The sequence below is a fragment of the Podarcis vaucheri genome, assembly GCF_965113315.1.
Source record: "Podarcis vaucheri genome assembly, chromosome: 4".
Classification (NCBI taxonomy): domain Eukaryota; kingdom Metazoa; phylum Chordata; class Lepidosauria; order Squamata; family Lacertidae; genus Podarcis; species Podarcis vaucheri.
The window spans coordinates 5,102,073-5,127,358 of NC_138762.1; the positions used below are offsets into that span (position 1 = coordinate 5,102,073).

At 47.5% G+C, this 25,286-nt stretch overlaps 2 protein-coding genes across 8 annotated transcripts in view; both read left to right on the forward strand.

The window, feature by feature from the left end:
• Positions 1-9,754, forward strand: part of LOC309530321 (uncharacterized protein) — a 275,292-nt gene extending 265,538 nt beyond the window's left edge. For all 7 annotated transcript variants that reach the window (XM_082219142.1, XM_082219141.1, XM_082219140.1 and 4 more), the window contains exons 5-6: positions 273-399; positions 7,657-9,754. In XM_082219142.1, the coding sequence (XP_082075268.1) occupies positions 273-399; positions 7,657-9,575 (2,046 nt within the window). In that variant the 3' untranslated portion in view covers positions 9,576-9,754. The remainder of the gene's footprint in view (positions 1-272; positions 400-7,656) is intronic.
• LOC309530327 (uncharacterized protein) overlaps positions 1-25,286 on the forward strand; it is a 73,384-nt gene that overhangs the window by 2,928 nt on the left and 45,170 nt on the right. The gene's annotated exons all lie outside the window — the stretch shown is intronic.

Consider the following 25,286-nt stretch of genomic DNA (forward strand, 5'->3'; position numbering starts at 1 on the left):
GAGAGGAGAAAGTGGATCCTTCCATCAGGCAAACTGGAATGCTTGCGAAGGCAGAATGACTTGGAAAACACAAGGCGGAGTAACACCTATTTGCACGAAGACAAAGACCCATAATTAAAACGCAGAATAAAATATGCACCCATAATTAAAATGTGCTGCAAAACAATCCTATTGAAACAACAACAGAATTTACAGGAAGGAAAGAACAGAGCATTGTGGAGCAGATCATATTTCTGCTGTCTCAGAGGAGGACATTTCCCTTTTTCTTTTAGGGTCCAGTGTGCTTTGAAGATGTCGCTGTTCATTTCCCAGACGAGGAGTGGGCGTTGCTGGATCCTGACCAGAGAGCTCTGCATAAGGACGTCATGGAGGAGAATCGTGGGATCGTGGCCTCTCTTGGTAAGGCTCCCTGTGGGATCGTCCTATTTGCCTGGAAATTCAAAAAATACGTCTATGGACCAACCTCACATATTTTCACAGAGCTCAACAGAGCCCCCTATAACACCTGGGAACCTAACACCCCCACAATAAACAGTAAATTACAGTTTTTTCTTTGAACAATCTTCCTTTTTCTACCACGATTCGGCTGGTCTAAACTGCCCAGGCCATCTTCAATGTCAGCTTCAGAATTGTTAGGAAAGATAAGTAGCTTCAGGTTTTCTGTTTTTGCTCCTGTCAGTCTTGGGTTGACCAAAGAGACGACTGGCAGCGAAGCTCAGGTGCTGCCAGCCAGAGAAGAAGCAGGCCTAGGGAGAGGAGAGTTAGCAGCGGAAGGCAGAGAGGAGGGGGAGAGGAACTGTCATCTGAGTTCTGAACAAAGGGGAGAAGAAAAAGAGAGACAGAGTGACCGACAGCTGTGTGAGAGCTACAGGAGTGAGTCAGACGCTGGAATGCAGGAAGGTCTCAGAGGTCTAATCTCAGAGGTCTGAAAACTGGTCAAGACAGGTGAAAGATACTGGAAGAGAAGGTGGGGGCTTCCTTTCTGGGGAAGGGGGAGGAGCTCAGTCCGGGCAACTCCATTTTGTGGGGAGGACGATGAGTAGAGGAGCTCCGTCCAAGTTTGTTGTTTTAGCAATAAATCTGAAATTGTTAACAGCCAGAGTCGTCTCACGTTTGTGGGAGAGACCAAGCCATAACAAGGAGTGACATTGGAGATGGAGGGGATGCCATGACTGGGCCAAACAAAATTCATCCCAGAGAAGAGCTAGACATTGAATTTCAGGTAGAAGTAGCAGTGGTGATGATGATGATGATGATGATGATGATACAGTGGTACCTCGGTTTACAAACTTTCCGGAACAGGACTGTTCTTAAATCAAGGTACCACTGTAGTAATAATAATAATTTTTGTTTATACCCTGCCCATCTGGCTGGGTTGCCCCAGCCACTCTGGGTGGCTTCCAACACACATATAAAAATGAAACATAAATAATAATAATAATAATCTGATCCCATATATAAAGAACTTTAACTTTAAAATGAACAACTTATTCTAATGGCCAAAATTGTGGAAACCTTTTGTGAAAAGTCAAAACAAAAAAAATTCCTTCCAGTAGCACCTTAAAGACCAAGTTAGTTCTTGGTATGAGCTTCCGTGTGCATGCATACTTCTTCAGATACACTGAAACAGAAGTTGCCAGATCCTTCTATATAGTGAGAAGGTGGGGAGGGGTATTACTCAGAAGGCTGGTGGGAATGGGTGATTGGCAGATAGCTGAGATGAGCCTGTTGACGACTCTTAACAACTGCAATAGGTCTTACAGGAAAAAGCAAGGGGTGAGAAGGTGAAAAATGGCTTTGTCGTGTATAATGAGATAAGAATCCAATGTCTTTGTTCAGACCAGGTCTCTCCATGGTTTTAAGTTTGGTAATGAGTTGCAATTCAGCAGCTTCTCTTTCCAGTCTATTTCTGAAATTCCTTTGTAGTAAAACAGCTACTTTGAGATCTTGTATAGAATGTCCTGGGAGATTGAAGTGTTCTCCTACTGGTTTCTCTGTCTTGTGATTCTTGATGTCAGATTTATGTCCGTTTATTCTTTGGCGTAAGGTTTGGCCTGTTTGTCCAATATAGAGAGCTGAAGGACACTGTTGGCATTTGATGGCATACACAATGTTAGACGATGAGCAATTAAATAGTCCCGAGATGGTATGTGTGATGTTGTTGGGGCCAGTAATGGTGTTGTCCGGGTGTATGTGGCAGCAAAGTTGGCATCTGGGTTTATTGCAGGCTCTGGTGCCAGTGTCCGTGTTAAGTCTGGTTGTAGTATTATTGTGGGTTAGGAGCTGTTTAAGATTGGGTGGCTGTCTGTAGGCAATGAAAGGTCTTCCTCCCAGAGCTTGAGAAACAGAACTGTCATTGTCCAGGAGAGGTTGTAGATCTCTGATGATGCGTTGTACTGTTTTAACTTGGGAGCTGTATGTGATGACTAGAGGTGTTCTGTTATTTGTGAAAGGTGTATTTCTGAGGTTTGATGGCTGATAACACTACTTTTGTGTGGAGTAATCCCATAAAATTATATAGCAATGGAAAGATAATTTAATGAAGAATGTAATGCAATGAATTTTATGAAGGAGTATTTATTAGAGCAGCAGTCATAAAGAAAAAATGTGAAACCTTTGGTAACCATTGGTAACCTTTAGCTTTAATTACGGCCTTACAACGCGTTCCCATGAAGTGAATCAAGTTTTTAGTTCTGAAGCTGTAAGAATGCCAAACCAAGACTGAATTATTGTTAATTGTCTGTTAATTGGGCTTTATTGCTGGGTTGCTTCTGAATAACAAGTTTCTTTAGTCGGCTCCAAATATTTCTGATTGGGTTAAAGTGTGGGCTATTCAGTATGGACTAAAGTGTGGGCTATTCAGGTTGCCATCAGTATGCTGATGACACCCAACTCTATCTGTTGATGGATGGCCATCCTGACTCGGCCCCAGACACACTGACCAGATGTTTGGAAGCTGTGGCTGGATGGTTACGTGGGAGCCGGTTGAAGCTAAATCCTTCGAAGACAGAGGTCCTGTGGCTGGGACGGGACGATATGGGATTGGGGGGGGCAACTCCCATCTCTTGTGGGGGGCGTAATTAGTGCCAGCACCGTCTGTTAAGAGTTTGGGTGTAATCTTCGACACCTCCCTTTCCATGGAGGCGCAGAATAGAGCTATAACAAAGGCGGCATTTTTCCATCTTTGCCAAGCTAAGCAGTTGGCTCCTTATCTCTCTCGCCCTGACCTAGCCACTGTGATCCACGCGACGGTCACTTCCAGACTGGATTATTGTAACTCGCTCTACGTGGGGCTGCCCTTGAGACTGACCCAGAAACTCCAGCGGGTGCAGAATGCTGCAGCGAGACTCCTTACGGGGTCCTCGCTGCGAGATCACATTCACCCGGTGCTATACCAGCTGCACTGGCTCCCGGTGGAGTACAGGATCAGGTTTAAGGTGCTGGTTTTAACCTTTAAAGCCCTATACGGCCTAGGACCCTCGTACCTACGGGACCGCCTCTCCTGGTATGTTCCACAGAGAAACTTCAAATAAAAATATCTTGAAGGTCCCAGGCCACAGAGAGGTTAGGCTGGCTTCAACTAGAGCCAGGGCTTTTTCGGCTGTGGCTTTGATCTGGTGGAACACTCTGTCACAAGTGACTAGGGCCCTGCAGGACTTGACATCTTTCCGCAGGGCCTGCAAGACAGAGTTGTTCCACCAGGCCTTTGGCCAGGGCGCAGCCTGACTCCCTCCTTCGGCAATCTTCATGGAGCTCTGGCCCAATGGTTTGAATTAATTTGATTTGAATTAATTTTATAATGAATGATTTTAGAGTGTTGTGTTGTACTGTTGTACTGTTGTACTGTTTTATTGTTGTTAGCTGCCCTGAGCCCGGCTTCGGCTGGGGAGGGCGGGATATAAATAAAAACTATTATTATTATTATTATTATTATTATTATTATTATTATTATTATTATTCCCAGGCCATTCCAGCAGTGAAATATCATTATCTTGAATGTGTCAGGAAAAAGCACCAAGGCAAAAGCCAGCTCCAGATGGCTGGAATGCAAAACAGGATGTTGTGGTTTGCAGATGTACTGTTGGAGAAAAGGTGGAGCCTATTCTCTGTACTGAGCACCGGATGTTAGCTCAGAGTGTTATCTGACCTGTGCTGGAAGTACAGGGGTGGAGTTGAGACTCTTCTAATGGAGTCTGAAGGGTGCAGTCACATTTCTATGTACTGTTGAGTGACAGGAATAAAACATGTAAAAAGGACTCCTGTCTGTCTCATTTCCCCTCTCTGGGAGAATGCAGAGAGGGAGAGAGAAGCAGAGGGTGTGTTTTTCTCACGACTAATGAGAAGAATCGCCGGGTTTGTTTACCTAGCCTGCCGAGGGTCGCAGACGGATGGTAAGCACAGTATCTCGCTCAATTGCCTCGGGGGAGGCCAGGTACCTCTGCCTGTGGGCTGAAGATACTAACAGAATGTACCTTTTGCACACAGCAGCAACATGACATAGAGCTGAATCCTGTTGAAAATATATAAATGCTTCGGTATCTGGGAAAAGATCACCTGCAGAACACTTCAGTTTGGGCTCACGTATTTCGTTTATGCATTTTCCCGCATTTATATTCCCATTAATGACGCAAATTCTGCCCACACCTTTTGCTGCCATACAACCCCAGATCATCACACTGTCTGGGTGTTTCACGGTCAGTGCAATGCAAGTAGGATGTAAATCTTCACTGATTCTTCTCCAATTAAAGAAACTTGCTGTCAGAGCTGCCCGAGGTCCCAGCTCACAAAGGACCAACGCCAGTTCGTTGTTATATAAAACAGTCTTTATTGAAGTTCAGTTTCGCTTTCACAGCTGCAGCGCGCAGCTCTACGTCTCAAACTCTAGACCGCTGAAGCTCCGTCTGAATCTCCTCCCCCCAGACACCAGTTTAAGACTCTAGCCTTGCTCCACCTCTTCCTTTGCTCTTTCCTCCTCTGGTTCCGCCTGTCCACTGGGGTCTTGCCCTTCCTAGACTCTTCTGACGCCGAGTCCCCCGAGTCTTCCCCCTGCCTCTGGCGGGCTTTAGGGCCTGGTTCCCAATCCGGGTTTTCTGCTGTCCCGCGCGCCTGTACATTCGAACTTGGTGCGCGCACCCAGCCGGCCACCTTCCTCCTGACCGTTACACTGCTCCTGTCACTGCTTCCCCCTTCGGGGAGGCTAGCTGGACCTGACCTCCCCTCCATTCCCCCACTCTCCAATAGAGGCGTGGTCAGCCCTGACTCATCTTCTCTCCCTGCTGGAGGAGACGCTGGCCCTGACACATGGGACTCTTCCCCCCCACTACGCTCTGGTGGGGAAGCTGGTCCTGATCTCCTGCTGCTGCTTTGGGAGTCCCCGCTGGCCCCTTGCTTCTGGTGCGTCCCCCCTGGGACCCCCCTTGCCCTTACCATCGGCGCCCCCTTCTGGGAATCTTCTGATTCGCTGGAGAAGCTCATGGAATCTCTCGGGTCACTGTCATACTCCCCTACGCTGCCCTCAGATTCTTCCCCTTCGCTCTCCATTTCCTCTCTCCCCTGTGCCTCTGCTCCTGAGCCCCTGACACTTGCGTATTTCGTACCATCACTACCAAGCAAGGTAGTGTCCCATTGTTCCACTGTCTAGTTAACATGGGTTTAATCTTTTCAACCTATGCCTGAGAGATAACAATGGCTTTTTCCTTAGAATTCTAACATTTAGACCAGTCCTTGCACTCAACTTCCCATTACATTGCACCATGTCATCTTGTATACACCCAGATTATTTTCTTCTGTCTTGTAGGCAAAGTCTCTCCACTCGTCCATCGTCACTTGCCTTTGTACACCTTTCCCTGCCTTAACAAGTCTGATTTTGTAGTGACTAAGTCTCCTTATACCTCTTCAAAAATATTGAAAGGCCAACTTTGGTTAAGTTTTCCCCAATCTCTCTTCTACTAATTTCTTCATAACTGTAGCCTTGTTCTCTTAATAGTACAATCTTACATCACTTTCTGGGAACTGTTACGGAAAATCTGGGTGCGTGACTGCTCTGCCACCCAGCTCGTCGGACAGGGTCCGTGGGTCCTTGCGGGGAAGAAAAGGAGCTCAGCCGGACGCAGGAGCAAACTACGAAGATCCGAGTTTATTGCGCAACAGGTTCAAGACGAGATTGAACCCCGAGAATGGGGCGACATAAACTTTTAAAAGTTCCCTCCGTGTCCCAGAATACAGTGCATGAAAACGTCATGAATACATTATGGGAAGGTTGGGTTTCGTGGGTTGCATCATGAATATATTTCACACGTCATGAATATACTAAGGAAAAGGTGGGGTTACATTAATTAACATTTGAGATAAGGGAGGGGAAAATATGCAGAGCGAGAGATATACATAGATAAACATTTATTGAGTACCGGTGGTGGCAAGACAATGGGCCAGAGATATGCATCGTCTGCCACCTAATATTGCCCGGAGGAAGGGTTAGGCGAAACGATCTGACAGGATTAGGAAGTTCCTGTGTACGTGACCTGCTGTTTTGGGGATTATGGAAGTAGGGGTAGCATCATGGAGTCCAGAGGGAACTGAGTTGAATGACACCAAGAGCGAAGAAATCGGAGTTACGGTTGATTTTATATCAATTTCCAAAGGTTTCAATGCTTTCCAACCCATTCCGTATTGTTGATCAAGAGCGGAAACAGAATGGATACATTGTAACAGGAATGGATACATTGTATCCAGATTTTGACAGTTTTACCAGGTCCGGGGTTTCGGTTCCATTGTTCTCGCCGTGGGGGGCCGTCAGTAGCTTGTCAGGAGGTTAAATGAGGCGTGCAAGAGCTCCCTGAGCTAGCTCCTGCAGGATGAATGCACGGCTGTGATTGGCTAAAGCGCGGCCCGTTTTTGTGAATGGGGGATACAATATGATACGGTCGACTCATGTTAGAAATAGGGCAAGAGAAAGGAATAGAAAAGATGGGGCTTATTCCGCCCACATGCAGATAGGAAAGTGAGCCTTTTATTCACAAGGCAGGGGTATAGTGTGGTGCTTATGCAACGGTGTGGGGGCTGAGGGTTCGAGGCCGGGCTGGGCACTGTAGAGGTCATCACCTCGGGCCCCTTCAGGAAGTGGTGGGGAAGGATGGGTACCCCCCCTTGCTCCTTCCGTATCAGGACCATTCAACTCTTTGTGCCATTTCTATAATTTTATTATGTTTTACACCCTCACTAAATGAAAGAACACACAAAACCAACCAACTTGATAGCAATCACATAACACACTGAAAAAAGTCAACCTAATCAAGTTGTGCTTCCTTTTTCTGGTTATTTGGCTATAACATTTGATTAAATACAAGTAACTGAACAAACTCTGTTGGATTGCATTCTTGATTGCATTCTTGATCAAATTATCTTTCCATTCATATATAATTTTATGACATTACTCCAAATGAAGTGGTGTTATAAGCCATCAAACCTCTGAAATACACTTTTTTCCAAAAACCGTCCACAATTTTCACCCCTACTTTATATAAACAAAGCAACATTCAACAGCTCATCCAAATCTCATATTAAACAAACAACACAGGTAATGAACACACACGCAACTCCCTTCAGTTCTTCTCCATTTGCTCCTGAGGCTCTAATCCCTTTTTGTCTCCGATGCAGATTGTGATGAATTGGAAATTGAGAACAAAGGTGACCACGAAAAAATCCCCGGAGAGGAGAAACCACAAAAAAAATTGGAGTGTGGAGAAAGCTGCAGTCAGAGCTCCAATTCCACTTCCCATCAACAAAATCTCATTGGAAAGATACTCTATCAGTGCATGGAATGTGGAAAGAGCTTCACTCATAGCTCCTCTCTTACTTGCCATCAAAGAATTCATACAGGGGAGAAACCCTATCAGTGTGTGGAATGTGGAAAGAGCTTCACTGTTAGCTCTAAACTCACTTCCCATCAAAGAATTCATACAGGGGAGAAACCCTATCACTGTGTGGAATGTGGAAAGAGCTTCAGGAAGAGCTCCTCTCTCACTTACCATCAAAGAATTCATACAGGGGAGAAACCCTATCAGTGTGTGGAATGTGGAAAGAGCTTCAGAAAGAGCTCCGATCTCACTTCCCATCAAAGAATTCATACAGGGGAGAAACCCTATCAGTGTGTGGAATGTGGAAAGAGCTTCAGGAAGAGCTCCAATCTCACTTCCCATCACAGAATCCATACAGGGGAGAAACCCTATCAGTGTGTAGAATGTGGAAAGAGATTCAGTGAGAGCTCCTCTCTCACTTCCCATCACAGAATTCATACAGGGGAGAAACCCTATCAGTGTGTGGAATGTGGAAAGAGATTCAGTGAGAGCTCCTCTCTCACTTCTCATCAAAGAATTCATACAGGGGAGAAACCCTATCAGTGTGTGGAATGTGGAAAGAGATTCAGTGAGAGCTCCTCTCTCACTTCTCATCAAAGAATTCATACAGGGAAGAAACCCTATCAGTGTGTGGAATGTGGAAAGAGCTTCAGGAAGAACTCCAATCTCACTTCCCATCAAAGAATTCATACAGGGGAGAAACCCTATCCGTGTGTAGAATGTGGAAAGAGCTTCATTAGAAACTCCGAACTCACTTCCCATCAAAGAATTCATACAGGGGAGAAACCCTATCAGTGTGTGGAATGTGGAAAGAGCTTCATTCACAGCCACAGTCTCACATCCCATCAAAGAACTCATACAGGGGAGAAACCCTATCAGTGTGTGGAATGTGGAAAGAGCTTCACATGTAGCTCCTCTCTCACTTCCCATCAAAGAATTCATACAGGGGAGAAACCCTATCAGTGTGTGGAATGTGGAAAGAGCTTCACATGTAGCTCCTCTCTCACTTCCCATCACAGAATTCATACAAGGGAGAAACTCTATCAGTGTGCGGAATGTGGAAAAAGCTTCATTAAAAACTCCGATCTCACTTCCCATCAAAGAATTCATACAGGGGAGAAACCCTATCAGTGTTTGGAATGTGGAAAGAGCTTCACTGTTAGCTCTAAACTTACTTCCCATCAAAGAATTCATACAGGGGAGAAACCCTATCAGTGCGTGGAATGTGGAAAGAGCTTCACTGATGGCTCCTCTCTCACTTCCCATCACAGAATTCATACAGGGGAGAAACCCTATCAGTGTGTGGAATGTGGAAAGAACTTCAGGAAGAGCTGCACTCTCACTTCCCATCAAAGAATTCATACAGGGGAGAAACCCTATCAGTGTGTGGAATGTGGAAAGAGCTTCAGGAAGAGCTGCACTCTCACTTCCCATCAAAGAATTCATACAAGGGAGAAACCGTATCAGTGTGTGGAATGTGGAAAGAGCTTCACTGATGGCTCCTCTCTCACTTCCCATCACAGAATTCATACAGGGGAGAAACCCTATCAGTGCATGGAATGTGGAAAGAGCTTCAGTCAGAGCTCCTCTCTCACTTCCCATCAAAGAATTCATACAGGGGAGAAACCCTATCAATGTGTGGAATGTGGAAAGAGCTTCAGTCAGCGCTCCCATCTCACTTCCCATCAAAGAATTCATACAAGGGAGAAACCCTATTAGTTTGTGGAATGTGGGAAGAGCTTCACTGTTAACTCTAAACTCACTTCCCATTAAAGAATCCGTACAAAGGTCGGAAAAACCATTATACAGCTTTAGGAGCCAGGCAGATCCACACCTTTTTAACCAGGCCCTTTTCTTATTGACATCTAATGATGTTTTGTGTTTTTATGTTGTGTTTTTATGTTTTTTTTTTTTATTCAGGATTTTCTTGTTTTACAGGAGTGTAGTGCCTCGTATTTTTTTTTCCCCATGTAACATTTTTACAAATCCATTTCATTTGTTGAGGCATTAGGGGGAGAAGAAAAGAAAAAAGAAAAAAGAGAGGGGATGGAGGGAGGGAGGATGGATAGGGGTGGGGTCGGGTGGCGGTGTTTCTATTATGTTTAATGTATGTAGAGTTTGGTGTCAGCGTTGCTTGTGTTGTTCACTTGTGTTCCTTTGGTGGTGAGAGAGGTTGGGGTTGGCCTAGGGTGTGATTGTTTGCTTGCGATTGGCTGTGGTGATCTTTGTTTTTGTGTGTGGGTGAGGTGGGTGGGTGTTTTGGATCAGGTTAGCCATATTGATTTGTATGCTGTTGGTGGATTATTGTCACTGTCCTGTTGGGCTGTGTATGTGATAAAGGGGAGCCATACCGGGGTGAAGGCGTCTTCTTCTGTTTGTCCCCGTGTCAGTTTCAGTTTGTTAGTTAATTTTTCTAGTAGGGCTGTTTCCCATACTATTTGGTACCATTGGTCCATGCTTACTCCTGACAGGTCTCTCCAGTGTCTGGTTATGGTGTTTCTGGCTGCTGAAAGTAGGTGGGTTATGAGTTCTTTGTGGTGTAAATGGGCATTGTTGTCTTGGAAGATGTTAAGTAGGGCCAATTCTGGGGTGATGTCTATTACTTGCTTGGTTATTTTACATATTTCTTGTATGGTTGTTGTCCAGAATACTTGGATTTTGGGACACTCCCACCACATGTGGAGGTACGTGCCTGTGGAGGTGCACCCTCTCCAGCATTTTGGTGAGGTTCCTGGGTGTATTAGCGCTAGTTTCCTTGGTGTTAGGTACCACCTGTAGGTGAGTTTCAGTGTGAGTTCTTTTCTTTTCGTTGATATGGATTTAAAGGGGGGTTTAGACCACATTCTGGTCCACTGAGTGGGGTTAATCTCATAGCCTATGTCATTCTCCCATTGTTTTTTGATTGCATCTAGGGGATTTGCGGGATTTTGGAGTAGTATTTTGTATATTGCGGATACCATCCCTTTACCGTTTCCCTTTGTTGTTAGGAGGAGGTTTTCGAAGGTTGTCAGGGGCCTAGTTGCTGCTGATTTTACTGTTGGGTTGTTTAAGAGGGCATGTAGTTGGTGTTGTGTTAACCAGGGCATTTGGGTGTCTTCTAGTTTGTCTTGTATTTCTTGTGTTGACAAGGGTTTGTTATTTTTATAAAAGTCTGTTGTGTTTTTATGTTCTAAGCATCCTGAGACGTGTGGGTGTAGGGAATACAGCCACTCTTAAATTCCTAGGGGTCTTTGCCCCCCCATAAAATATTTGAGGAGGCCACACCCTAGGTTTTCTTTGTGTGTTTTTTCAAATGCAACCTTTTATTCTTCCACTACTTGCCATACAATTTCGCTTTCAATTTGCCTTTTTAAGACATTTTAAAAACCGCACAAAGGTCATGAGAAAAACAAAATACAAGAAAATACAAATGTGGACAGGTCCCAACGCAAAAGTTGCTTTAAAGGAGGCTTTCCCAAACTTGGGTCCCCTGCAGCTCCTGGGACTTCAGTTTCCATCATCCCTCTCCATTGGTCCGGCTAGCTAGTGATGATGGGAGGTGTAGTCCAAAACCAGCTTTCTGCACCACCTAGAGTACCCACAGAATTTTGGCTTCTATTGGCAACACACATAGGAGAAGAAATGAAAGACAAACTTGGAAAGGGCCATACCAAATGGACATCTGGTGTGAAGAGGTCACTTTCCCCACTGCTGAACACTGCCAAAGGTAGAGGGGATGGAATGCTAGAAGTGTTCTCCGGGGCAAGGGGAGCTGCTGGGAAATTGAACTACGGGCTCAAAATATTACTTTTTTAAAAAGTCACTGCCATTATAGACCTTGCCATTCAAATGGTGTGCATGCATCATGTGATTGATAGTGCAAGGCGGGCCTTACCTGGCCCCTCACCAATATTTTATTCAAGTCGGCACCACTGGGTCGGGTGGTTTGCAAATTAAATAAATACATAAATCACCTCCCTTTGCACATGTTCCAGCTTGTCTATATCCTCATTTATCCTTTTTAAAATTTATCTGAAGATTTTACAATATAAACATACAGGATGAAAGCATGGCTTTCTCAAAAACAAGCCAAGCCAGAGAAATCTCTTCTCCTCTTTTCTTTTTTTGGATGGAGTTATAAACTTTGTTGATCAGTGGACTGCTGTGGAAATTGTGTATTTTGATTTCAGTAAGGCTTTTGACAAAGTCCTCTGTGATATTTATGTGAGAATGCTGGTAAAAAGACTGAATGAGGTAACTGTTAGGTGGATTTGATGGACCAAACCCAAAGAGGACTCCTTCATGGTTCCTCCTCATCCTGGGGAAAAGTGACAAGAGGGGTGCTGCAGGGTTCTGTCCTGGGCCTGCTGTTGTTCAACGTCTTGATAAGTGACTTGGATGAAGGAACTGAGGGGATGCTCCTCACATTTGCACACGACACCAAACGGATCATAATGGCATCCTCTCTCTTCTTCAGCAACAGACAGGGAGACAAAGAACAGTGCAAAAGCACAGCAGAGTGGAAGAGATAAGACTGACTTCCGTTCTTACAATTTCCAGTCCTAGGAAAGTAAACAGGGGCACGTGCCATACTAGCCACATATTCAACAACGGGAGGAGTGAATTGCTAACTCACCACACATGATTGCAGGTGATATAAGGGGAAAAACCTGCTCCTTTTTCCTTATGGGGTACCCAAGAGCCTATATACAGTCCTTTTGTATGTTCTCTATCGGTAGGAGAAAATAACAGAGACCAACCAAAGAATATTGAGAAGCAAAGCAGCTAGTAAGCCTCTTTATTAACTGTTGCAACAAGGTTCTTCCCCACACGCAGGAGAGAGGAGGAGGACCCCGAACCCTGCATGCAATCCCTTATATAGACATTTTTAATTGCCCGCCCTGGAGTCCAAGACCACCCCCGGAAACATCATACATACATCACAGAAAAGGCAGTCTACAACAGAAATCTGAGTGCATTGTGTTTACCTTGTCTGCCAGGTTACCTGTTAATGGCTGCTTGACTAGATTACCTGCGGAGGCTGGCCATTATCTTGTAATGATAATACTTCATTCCTGAGCCAGGTCACAGGCTCACCCTATTCACACCTTAAATGTACCCTTAAGGCAGGATTTGTGAGGACAGAGACAATGGGGAGGTTTCTGCATTTCCTTTGACTTTGTAGAGAAATATTTGAGGTGACTGAAAGAGTGAAAGAGTCAAAATGGCTTTAGGACTTTTCCTGTGGGTTTTGGACATGTGGTTTATATATGTGTTTGCTTGGTACATTTATATATATATTCACCTACAAATTCTTATAACAATTCCCCCCTTTGGGGATATAATTTTTTTCTAAAATGTTGCCCCACAAATAATAAACTGGTATGTTGTAAGTGGATGCCTTTGTGTAAAACTTAAGAGACTTGCGTGTCAGGCCTCTTAAGGCTATTTGCAAGTGTAGCAGTGCACATAGCTGGACATAGGATATCACATAAAAAATAACACATGTTGCATTTTGCAAGCTTCCCCAGCCCCCAGAATAGCCTGCTATCCGCAAGTCTAGGGAGCCGCGCTGGTCTCCCCAGGCTTGCGGACAGCTGTGCGAAGCCCGGGCGCGCTGAGGCTTCCTAATGCAGGCAGCTCTGTGTGACCCTCCGGAGGCTGGTGCGGCTTGGCGCCGGGCTCTGGAGGATCATGCAGAGCTGTGCGGACCCCCGGAGGGCAGGCACCTCTGCGCAACCCTCCAGAGGCCGGCGCGGCTTCGCGCCGGGCTATGGAGGTTTGCGCAGAGCTTCCTGAAGCCTGGAAAGCGAGGGCCTCTCGCTCTCCAGGCTTCAGCGAAAGCCTGTATTCATCCCATAGGACGCACCCATATTTCCCCTTCATTTTTGGAGGGGGGAAAGTGCATCTTATAGGGCGAAAAATACGGTATATGCCTTCGTGTAAATCTTAAGAGACTTGCATGTCAGGCCTCTAAAGGCTATTTGCAAGTGTAGCAGTGCACATAGCTGGACATAGGATATCACATAAAAAATAACATGTTGCATTTTGTACTAAATTACTTGTGGCATACTTGCAGTTTGGGAGAAACATTCTCAATAGTGGTCTATGCTTTACACTTAGAGAGAAGGTCAAATAATGAGTGAAAAATGCAGTTTGTTTTGTTTCTGCCTTTTTTGTGTGTTCCCAGGTGTCAAAGCTAGCTCTCCTCTGGTCTCACACCTCCATCATATCACAGCAGCAACAATCCCTGGTGAATCCCCGTAGGGCTTTCATATTGACCATGTCACCTTGTAGTGGCACAGGTTTGGGCATTTCTTGAGAGAGATGTCTTTACCTTGGCCTTTCTATGGGATTTTTATTATTATAGGCTCTGGTCTTCCACTCTAGGGAAGTTGCTCAGTTGTTCCTAAGGGACCAAAAAGCTAATTGCAGCCTGGATACAATTGCCCAATTCAAACGGAGTCCAATTAGAATTTATATAGCCCCCATGGTTTGCCGACGCAGAGTTCCGGCCCCACCTGGTGGCGGCGGTCAGCCTGGGCCTTGTACGCATCTTTGGCCTGGCGCAGTTGCTCCATCAATAGTTGGTGCTGAGACTGGAGCTCCTGGAGCCAATCTGTCACCGTCGGGACTGCAGATGCTTGCAGCACATCCGGGAATAAACGCGGATGGTAACCGTAAGTGGCCTGGAACAGGGTCTGCTGGGTGGAGGTGTTCACCGCGTTGTTGTAAGCGAACTCCTCCAATGCCAAGTGGTCAACCCAGTCTGGAGGTACCCCAGGTTCCGGTGGTCGGTTCTCACATCCACCAGGTGTCTTGCCCCCTCAAGATGATGGCCCCAGACCTCAAAGGCCACCTTGATGGCCAGTAGTTCCCACTCCCACACGGTATAGTTACACTCTGCCAGAAGAAGCTGGCAGGAATAGTAGGCGCAGAGTAACAGCAGCGCATCAGGTCCATGCTGCTGGGACAAGATGGCACCGAGAGCTGTACTGGAGGCGTCTGTCTCCACCACGAAGGAACGAAAGGGATTAGGATGAGATTTCACTCCTCCCATATCCAAGAATCTGCTGATGTTCTCTGCTGATTCTCCAGAGAGGAGGGGCGGTTTCTGCTCTCTACTTATTCCGCTCCAGCCTAACATCAAAGTGTCAGTCAGTATCCGAGAGAGAGAGAGAGACTGAGTGTTAGAGAGAGATTGTGTGTATAGATAAGGTTGCTGCTAAGAGCAGCTGTAGACACAATGGGCCAGGGATTTTGGTCATAATATACAATTTGAGGATTGGGAAAAATTATGGAAAGAAAACTTAAAATTCACTGCATGTACGGCGTTAAAGGAAAATGTGATGAAAATGTTCTATAGATGGTATATAACACCAGTAAAATTGGCAAAAATGTTTAAGATGTCTAATAAGTGTTGGAAATGTAAAGAAAAAGAAGGAACGTTTTACCATTTGTGGTGGGATTGTAAGAAAGTTAAAAGTTTCTGGGAGATGATATATAACGAGTTGAAAAAGATGTTAAAGTATACATTTGTAAAGAAACCAGAAGCTTTTCTTTTAGGGATTACAGGAAACGGGATAAGAAGAAAAGACTGCAAACTCTTTCAATATGCTGTTACAGCTGCAAGGATTCTACTGGCCCAGAAATGGAAACAAGAGGAAATACCGACGATAGAAGATTGGAGATCGAAACTGACGGAGTATGCAGAATTGGACAAGCTAACTGGGAAAATCAGATATCTTAAAGACCAAAAGTTCATCAAAGACTGGGGGAAATTTGTAGAATATCTGAAAAATATATGCGATGTGCAAACAACGTTAGTGGGATTTAAAGAAGCATTGTGAAATTTAAGAGGTATTGTCAAAAACAATAGATATGGGAGGGAAGACTAAAGACAATACTAAAGGAGAAGGAATGCGTAATTAAGAGGTACAGATGGATGATTGTCAGAGAAGCTGAAGGAAGTCCAAAAAGAGAGAATTTGTTTGTTAAAAATTGGACAAAATTGTATATTTGTGTTGTAAAACAATAAAAATTATCATATATAGAGAGAGAGAGCGCGCGCAGCTGTAGACACTCAGTGCAGTTCAGCATTTTCATTAGACCTCATTTAGCTCTGTATATAGTTGTGTATTATAGTTGTAGATAGAATAAAGAAGATATTCTACAGAGCTGCTCTCTGAGTCGTTTATGCTCTGCTATACTCTGCTGTGCAACGACTGTCTTCTAGAAGTGAATCCGGTGCTCACAACTGTAAGCTGTGAGTCCACAGCACTTTGACCAGTTCCTGTGCAGAAGGTGGTCTCTGGAAGTGCTACCCCAGCTCGCCTGGCCCAGTCGGGGCTGAAGTGGATGAGTCCAGTTGGTGGCACTGGCTCAAGGGCGATGCTGACATAGGATGCTGTAAAAGCGGTGCCCTCTGGAGGCAGGCTTTCAACCCCTGAAACGCCACCTCTGCCACCTTGTCCCAGGAGAATGGTGTCTTGGGGCACAGCAGTCGGGTTAGCGGGGTGGCGGGATGAGAATAGTCCACAATGAAGGTCCAGTAATAGTTGGCGAACCCCAGGAACCACTGTAGGTCCTTGTGCTTCCGGGGTGCTGCCCATTCCCGAACTGCTGCCACCTTCCCGGGATCCATGTGCACCCCATCAGGGGAGAGATGGTGACCGAGGAAGTCCGCCGACCGCTGGTGGAACTTGCTGAGCTTAGCATACAGACGTTGCTCCCGCAAGCGCTGCAACATGGACCAGACATGACCCTCGTGGCGAGCTGGGTAATGGGAGTAAATCAGAATGTCATCTAGGTACACCACCACGTACTTGTCTAGCAAGTCCTGGAACACGTGGTTGATGTACCGTTGGAACAGGGAAGGCGCATTGCACAACCCGAAAGGAATTACCAGGTATTTGAACTGCCCATACCAGGTCCCAAATGCTGTCTTCCACTCATCCCTGGCTCAGATCCGAATCAAATTGTAGGCCCCCCGAAGGTCCATCTTATGGCCTGGTAATCATGGCAGGGACAAAGCTCCCTACACTTCTTAATGAAGAGAATTGGAGCGGCAGTGGGCGTGGTAGAGGGGCGAATGAACCCGCGCTCCAGGTTCTTGCGAAGGAAGTCCTGCAAGGCTTAGTGCTCTGGCTCCGTAAGAGAGTATAGGCAGCTCACAGGCAGGGGCACCCCAGGCTGGAGGTCTATGCTGCAGTTAAAGACCAATGAGGCGGCAGCTGGTCTGCCCCCTGTTCCTCAAACACTTCTTGGTAGTCCTGGTAAACAGTGGGGAGCGTTTACGCAGCTTCCTCTGTGGGCGCAGCCGCTAGCATATCGGACCAAGCATGGGGACACGGGTCTGGGAAGCACACAGTCTGATTGACCCAGTCGATCTGAACATTGTGAGATTCCAGCCAGTCCATCCCGAGCACCAGGGGAAACCGGGGCATGGTGGAAATGTCCAAGGTGCGCACCTCCCGGTGCTGCTGGAGACACAGGACCAAGGGCTGAGTCTCCTGAGTAACGGCCTCCGAGGAAAGGAACAGTCCGTCAATTGCCTCCACCTGTACCGGTTCTGGCTTGTCCGGGAGTGGCACCTGGTGACGGGCAGCAAAGGCAGAGTCCATATAGGAGCGGGTTGCCCCTGAATCTACCAGAGCATGGGTGAGAATCCAGGGCCCGCCAGGGGGGTATAGACACACTGGAACCATGAGGTGTTCCACCCTAGGGAAGTTGCTCAGTTGTTCCTAAGGGACCAAAAAGCTGTATATACTTGCCCAATTCAAACGGAGTCCAATTAGAATTTATATAGCCCCATGGTTCGCCGACGTGGAGTTACGGCCCCACCTGGCGGTGGCGGCCGGCCTGGGCCTTGTACACATCCTTGGCCTAGCGCAGTTGCTCTATCAATAGTTGGTGCTGAGACTGGAGCTTCTGGAGCCAGTCTGTCACCGTGGGGACCGCAGATGCTGGCAGCACATCCAGAAACAAACGCGGATGGTAACCGTAAATGGCCTGGAACAGGGTCTGCTGGGTGGAGGCGTTCACTGCATTGTTGTAAGCGAACTTCTCCAATGCCAAGTGGTCAACCCAGTCTGGAGGTACTCCAGGTTCCAGTGGTTAGTTCTCATTTCCACCAGTTGTCTTGCCCCCTCAGGATGATGGCCCCTTGCGGTGATGATAGGCCCTTGCGGTTCCGCGGTGCTGCCCATTCCCAAACTGCTGCCACTTTCCCAGGATCCATCTGCACCCCATCAGGGGAGAGTTGGTGACCGAGGAAGTCCACTGACCACTGGTGGAACTTTCACTTGCTGAGCTTAGCATACAGGCATTGCTCCCGCAAGCGCTGCAACATGGACCGGACATGATACTCGTGGCAAGCTGGGTCATGGGAGTAGATCAGAATGTCATCTAGGTACACCACCACGTACTTGTCTAGGAAGTCTTGGAACACGTGGTTGAGCCAGTGTGGTGTAGTGGTTAAGAGCGGTAGTCATGTAATCTGGGGAACCGGGTTCGTGTCTCCGCTCCTCCACATGCAGCTGCTGGGTGACCTTGGGCTAGTCACACTTCTTTGAAGTCTCTCAGCCTCACTCACCTCACAGAGTGTTTGTTGTGGGGGAGGAAGGGAAAGGAGAATGTTAGCCGCTTTGAGACTCCTTAAAGGGAGTGAAAGGTGGGATATCAAATCCAAACTCTTCTTCTTGATGTACCGTTGGAACAGGGAAGGCGCATTGCACAACCCGAAAGGCATTACCAGGTATTTAACTGCCCATACCGGGTCCCAAATGCTGTCTTCCACTCATCCCCGGCTCAGATCCGAATCAAATTGTAGGCCCCCCAAAGGTCCATCTTGGTGAACATCTGCACCCCTTGCACCCATTTCAGCAACTCCGCAATAAGGGGCAAGGGATACCGGTCTGGGATGGTAATCTTATTCAGGGCCCGGTAATCATGGCAGGGACGAAGCTCCCCACACTTCTTAACGAAGAGAACTGGAGCGGCGGTGGGCGTGGTATTGGGCCGAATGAACCCGCCCTCCAGGTTCTTGTGAAGGAAGTCCTGCAAGGCTTAGTGCTCTGGCTCCGTAAGAGAGTATAGGCAGCTCACAGGCAGGGGCACCCCGGGCTGGAGGTCTATGCTGCAGTTGAAAGACCAAGTGTTCCTTGAACACTTCTTGGTACTCCTGATAATCAGCGGGGAGCATTGACGCAGCTTCCCCTGTGGGGGCGGCCACTAGCATCTTGGACCAAGCATGGGGACACGGGTTTGGGAAGCGCACACTCTGATTGACCCAGTCGATCTGAAGATTGTGAGACTCCAGCCAGTCCATCCCGAGCACCAGGGGAAACCGGGGCATGGTGGCAATGTCCAAGGTGCGCACCTCCCAGTGCTGCTGGTGACACTGGACCAAGGGTTGAGTCTCCTGAGTAACGGTACCCGAGCGCAGGAGCCGTCCATCAATTGCCTCCACCTGTACCGGTTCTGGCTTGTCCTGGAGTGGCACCTGATGATGGGTGGCAAAGGAAGAGTCCACATAGGAGTGGGTTGCCCCTGAATCTACCAGAGCGTGGGTGAGAATCCAGGGCCCGCCAGGGGGGTATAGATGCACCAGAACCATGAGGTGTTGCAATTCCACCGGTGAGGGCCCATCATGCAATGTTTGGGACCCCAGGTAGCCTGGGCCATTGGCTACTGGGGTTGGCCATTTCCCGGTGGCTGGCGTTTTCTCAGGACAAGATTGGGCATAGTGTCCACTCCCGCCGCAGTAGAGACACAGGTTCCCCTCCAGACGCCGAGTCTTCTCCGAGGGGGAGAGGCGAGGCCGCGCTGCCCCAAGCTGCATTGGCTCCTCCAGTGACTGGGCTGTGGCCGTGGAACTGCTGGGAAGGACTGGAGCCGGGAGTGCTGGTGGCTCTGAGCCTGGCGATGGTCCTCCAACCGATCGCCTATCTGCAGGCTCCGTTGAATGAGGGTGTCCAGCGTGGCGGGGCGATCCATCATGGCCAGCTGGTCCAGTATCTCATCCTACAGCCCCTCGAGGTACTGGTCCTGAAGGGTGGAGTCATTCCAGGACAAGTCCTGTGCCAACAGTCGAAATTCTGTGGCGTAGGCGGCCACTGTGGAATTGTCCTGTTTCAACCGCTGAATCGCCCGATTGGTTTGACTCCCCTTCTGAGGGTTGACGAACGCGTTTTCCAGATGGTTGCAAAACCCTGTATAGTCTGTCAGCAAGGGAGAGTCTTGCCGGAGCAGCGGCAATGCCCACTTGGCCTCCCGGTCTTTCAGCAAGCTGATCAGGAAGTGCACCTTGGTGCGGTCATCGGGGAAATTCCGGGCTCGCCCCTGAATATACAGCTTGGCCTGGGCAAGAAACATGGGAAAGCTGCCCGGGGACCCATCGAATTTCTCTGGTAGGGCCACTGGGTACTTGCCAGAAGCTGGGGCGTCAGCTCCAGGAGCTGGTAAGGCATCCAAACGCTGCTGAAGCACTGTAACTGCATTGCTCAGCTGCTGAACGGTGTGGGTCAAGACCTGGTTTTCCTGAGCCAATGCCACCAGCACAGCCGCCTGGTCAGCCATGGCTTCTGGTTCCTCCCGAACGCACCCCAACAAAGGGGGAGTGCGGATGTGGCGGGAACAAACTGTGCTGGTCCCATGGGTTACCCGAGAGGCTAGGTCCAAGTCCAGTCCATGGTCAAAGGTGCAACGTGGAGGCAGAGCCCCCTGAGCTGAGCTGCCTGGCAGTTCTGAATCACCTCCGGCAGTTCCTCACGAAGGGAGGGCTTCTCCACATCCGAGAGTGCAGAGTGGGGGGCAAGGAGGGCAGGTCTAAGTCCCTGCTCTGGTTCTCCCCAATATTCACCCCTGGGGGAGGGATGTGCAACCGCAGCTCATCTTCAAAGAGGAGGACATGGGGACAGGTGAGTCCGTCCCTGAGCACCTGGCAAGGCTATTCCAAGAGTTTTCTCCTGGGTTCCAAGTCCTACTGCAGGGGAGGAGGGACATCCCAGGCCTTGGGGACTAATCCTGGCCTCCTTCAACCAGAATGTGGCTCCCCAGGCCAGGGGTAGGCAAGCTTCTCAATCCGGCCTGTGGACAATTCGGGAATCAGTGTTTTTTTACATGAGTAGAATGTGTCCTTTTTTCGAAAATGCGTCTCTGGGTTATTTGTGGGGCATAGGAATTTGTTCATTCCCCCTCAATATAGTTTGGCCCCACTACATGGTCTGAGAGACAGTGGACCAGCCCACGGCTGAAAAAGGTTGCTGACCAATGCCCCAGGCTAACAAGATGGTCAATCTCTGGTTCCACTCCACCCTTTTAAAATTAAAATAACAAAATGGATCCCAACTTTCAGAGCATGTAAACCACACGAGTGGAAAGACCCCTGTGCCACTCACAGAAATAGGATTAAATTCCTTCTCCCACCTTTAAAGTAAACCTCTAAGTAACGAAACCAAATCAACCCAAGTCTGCCTTCCTCCACCAATCTGAACTTCACTCTTCAAGCCAAAAGACAACACTTCCCCGTCCCCAGGTGAAACCCCCTGGCCTTTCATTGGTAGGGCTGCCACCACACCAGTGGCGTTTACTGTTGGAATTCTGCCTGGGTCAGAGGAATGTGCCACAGCGTAGGCACCGGCAGATATTCCTGTCGACCTCCCCGCGTCTCCACTCTGCTGATAAGCAGGCGAGGTCCCGGCGATTCTTCTCAGATGTGTGAGAGGAACACACCGTTCTTCCTCTCTCCCCTTTGGTGTCCCCCAGGGAGGGGAAAGAAGCAGACAGAAAACTATTTACATCCTTTATTTCTGTCTCTCATATCAGTACAGAGAAACATGTCTGCACTCGACAACAGCAAGAAGAAACTCCACACATGTACTTCCAGTACGGGTCATATGACACACACACTGAGCTAACATCCGGTGCTCAGTACAGAATGGACTGCCCCTTTGTTCCCATGGCAACAGTCACAAACATCCTGTTTGGCTTTCCAGCCACAAGCAGCTGACTGAGCTGCTGGAGCCTTTGCTTGCTGCAGCATTGGTGCTTTATGGTAACATACTCCCCCTAAAGTATCAATGCGAGCTGCGAGCAAAGCGTCATCCAGAGAAGAAAACAAACAGTTGTTATACTTATAACATTCCCCTGTTGTTTCAGTTCCACCCTTGGAACTACCCGCCACTGGTTTTACCAATGTACCTCTCTGGTTGTGTGACTTCACATTACCTTGGTTAACGACTCTCTGTTGTGCCTTTGTCTCTGACAGCTTCAATCTGTCCTTGGTCGTTTACAACAGCAACATATGCTAGGTTAGCAAACTCCTTTGAATACCTCTTGGGTGGTACACCCTTCGTTGCTCTCTCAGACCTACGTAAGAGCTGCTGCTCTTCTCTGCTTTCTGGTTCAGCCTCTGAACTCTCTGGAGAACCAGTATTAAGCTTAATCAGTGGTTCATCCGCCTCTTCTGAGGGTCTAGTCAGTATTTGAGATTTCCTCTCAATGACTGTGACAACTGAGCTGTCTGAGCTATCAGTGTCATCATCATCAGTACCACTGAACTCAATAAGATCAAACTCATCATCATCATCATCAGCATCATCTGTGGAAAAAGTATGAACAATCATTCTCTCCTGTTCAGGAGCACTCTCTAGAAATTTCGTGAGAATCACCTGACCAGATTCAGACAAAATTACTCTGTAGAGACCTTTTTCATAACCTACAAAGATGCCTCTGGCATTCTTTACCCCACTTGGAGCTTCTGTTCTCACATGAGACCCGAAAACCTTAAAATAGGCAACAGAAGCTTTTCTATTAAACAGCTTCTCAAAAGGAGAACATCCCAACTCTGTTGAGACTTCTCAACCACACATGAAGATAGGACGCTAGTGATTCGGCCCAATATTCATGTGGTAAATGTGAACTCAGCAATTGTGCATGCATCCCTTTTTGCAATTCTTTGTTCACCCTAACACAGACACATTTCTTCCATGCTTCTTCGGAACTAGCAAGTTTGTGTCTTATCCCTTTCTCATCCAGGAACCTCTGGAAATCCTGTAAAAGAAAAACTGGCTTGTCATCTGTGAAAAGACAATCAATGTTAGCATCATGCATACTTTTAACCTTGTCACAAAACTCTTGAAACTTTTCTAAAGTTTCCTGCGGTTTCTTCATCAAGTAAACCCAATAATAATTAGTGTAAGAATCAACACACACAAGGTAATATTTTGCACCGCCTCTAGATGGTTCTAGGGGACCAATCACATCAGCATACACCCGCTGAAATGCTCTGTGGACCTTCTTAGCCACCTTCTTGGTGTCCTTGTTGGTCAGACCTGCAAGAGAAATTTCGTTAGTATCAGAAGTATTACATTTCATGTAATCACTTTGATCAAAAGTCAACAAATACAGTCCATCTTTCTCTTTGGCAGTAAGAAACAGTTCTCCATCTTTGTAGATCTTGCAGCTTTTAGCATCATAGGTCAGTTTCAGTCCTTTCTTTGCAATCTGTGACACGCTCAGCAGATTAAATCTCAGTTCTGGAACCAGGTAAACATCGCTTATAGTCAAGTTTAGACTCTCAAGATACACCGTTCCAATACCGGTCGCTTCCAGTTCTTGACCGTTGGCTTGTTTCACAGTGAAGCTTTGCTTCTTCAACGTCAAAAACAGTTCTCTGTGTGGGCAGAGATGCTTCGTGGCGCCCGTATCGATTATGAATGCGTTCCCAACATCTGGCGTGGTTCCTTTCGCCATCATAGCCTTTGCAGGTTTCACCTGGCACTTGGTACGGCTTTTGCTTGATGCCTCAGGCTTCGTTGAGCTGTTCTTGGCTCCTTTTGACTGTCGTGGCTTCTTACAGTTTCGCTGTAGATGCCCAGTCTGTCCACAATTGTGGCATCGGACAGCACTCAATGCTACGGCATGCTCTCCAGTAGATTCAGCAGTGGGAAGATTTGAACTCTGTTCTTGCCTCCCTCTGTCCTTCACTTCCAGTGCAGCAAGTCTGTCGTGTTCGTTCAGGACGACGGCACACACCCTTTCCGCGGTCAGATCCTGAGCAGGTAGCGAACCAAGCTGACTGGCAACAACCTTGTAGGTGCGATTAAGGCTGTTTATCATCATGAAGCAAAACACTTCCTCCTGTAGACGGAAATTGCGTTCCACCATCTGTTGACGCAGATACTTCATCTCTGTCAGGTGCGCTTGAACATCTCCATCAGGCGCTAATCTCAGATTGGTCAACTTCTCAAAATACAGCAACGCTGAAGAACCAGCATCTCTCTGATGCGTTGTACGCAGCGCGTTCCAAACCTCTTGCGCAAATTCCAAATGCTGTATATGCACAAGCTGCTCATCTGAGACGCACAGAATTATAGCAGTCCTAGCCTTCACATTCTGTGACTCCCAAGCACGCGTTGGTGCTGCAGGGATGGGATTTTCAATCACCCCAAACAGTCTCTGATTCTGCAGCAGGGCCTTCATCTTTACAGACCAAGATGAATAATTGTCATTGGTCAGGAGGGGTGGAGAAGGCAAACCTCCCCCCTTCTTAGCATCCATTTTGAGTCCTTTCATTGACTCTCAAAACACAAGCCTCTAAATTCCAATAGCTGGCTTGTTTACACTTTGGACACCTGGCAACTCTGACACTGGCTGCGTTGGAAAGTCCCTTCCAGCAGTTCGTGAGGACCTAGTCATAACAAAACTTTGTTTTCGCCTCTCTGAGGCATAGACTGACTGTCCAGCCCTCTCGAGTAACTTTCCATTTCTCCTCTCTGAGGCACAGCCTTCACTGAAGGACGTTGCTTAGCAACAGCGCATTCCTTTCCTTGGACAGGAAACCACAAGAATGCCTGGAATGCAGGCCTCTTCTAAGTTGGAGCTGCTTTCCCACACACGCTCTCCGTGAAGCAGAGAATGAATCAATCTGCATTCACTCTTTTAAGCCCTTAAAATCTCATACCTTGGGCATCGGCTTGGCTGTCAGCTTCTTCTGGTCAGCTTCTGGCTGCAGAGAATCAGCCTCTCCCATCAGGCTTCCATGGAGCAGAGGAGGACAATTCATCAGCCTCTCATGCAGATGTCCGATGGATCGAAGAAACAGCAACCATCCACTGCCACTGGCTGCCACTGTTGGAATTCTGCCTGGGTCAGAGGAATGTGCCACAGCGTAGGCACCGGCAGATATTCCTGTCGACCTCCCCGCGTCTCCACTCTGCTGATAAGCAGGCGAGGTCCCGGCGATTCTTCTCAGATGTGTGAGAGGAACACACCGTTCTTCCTCTCTCCCCTTTGGTGTCCCCCAGGGAGGGGAAAGAAGCAGACAGAAAACTATTTACATCCTTTATTTCTGTCTCTCATATCAGTACAGAGAAACATGTCTGCACTCGACAACAGCAAGAAGAAACTCCACACATGTACTTCCAGTACGGGTCATATGACACACAC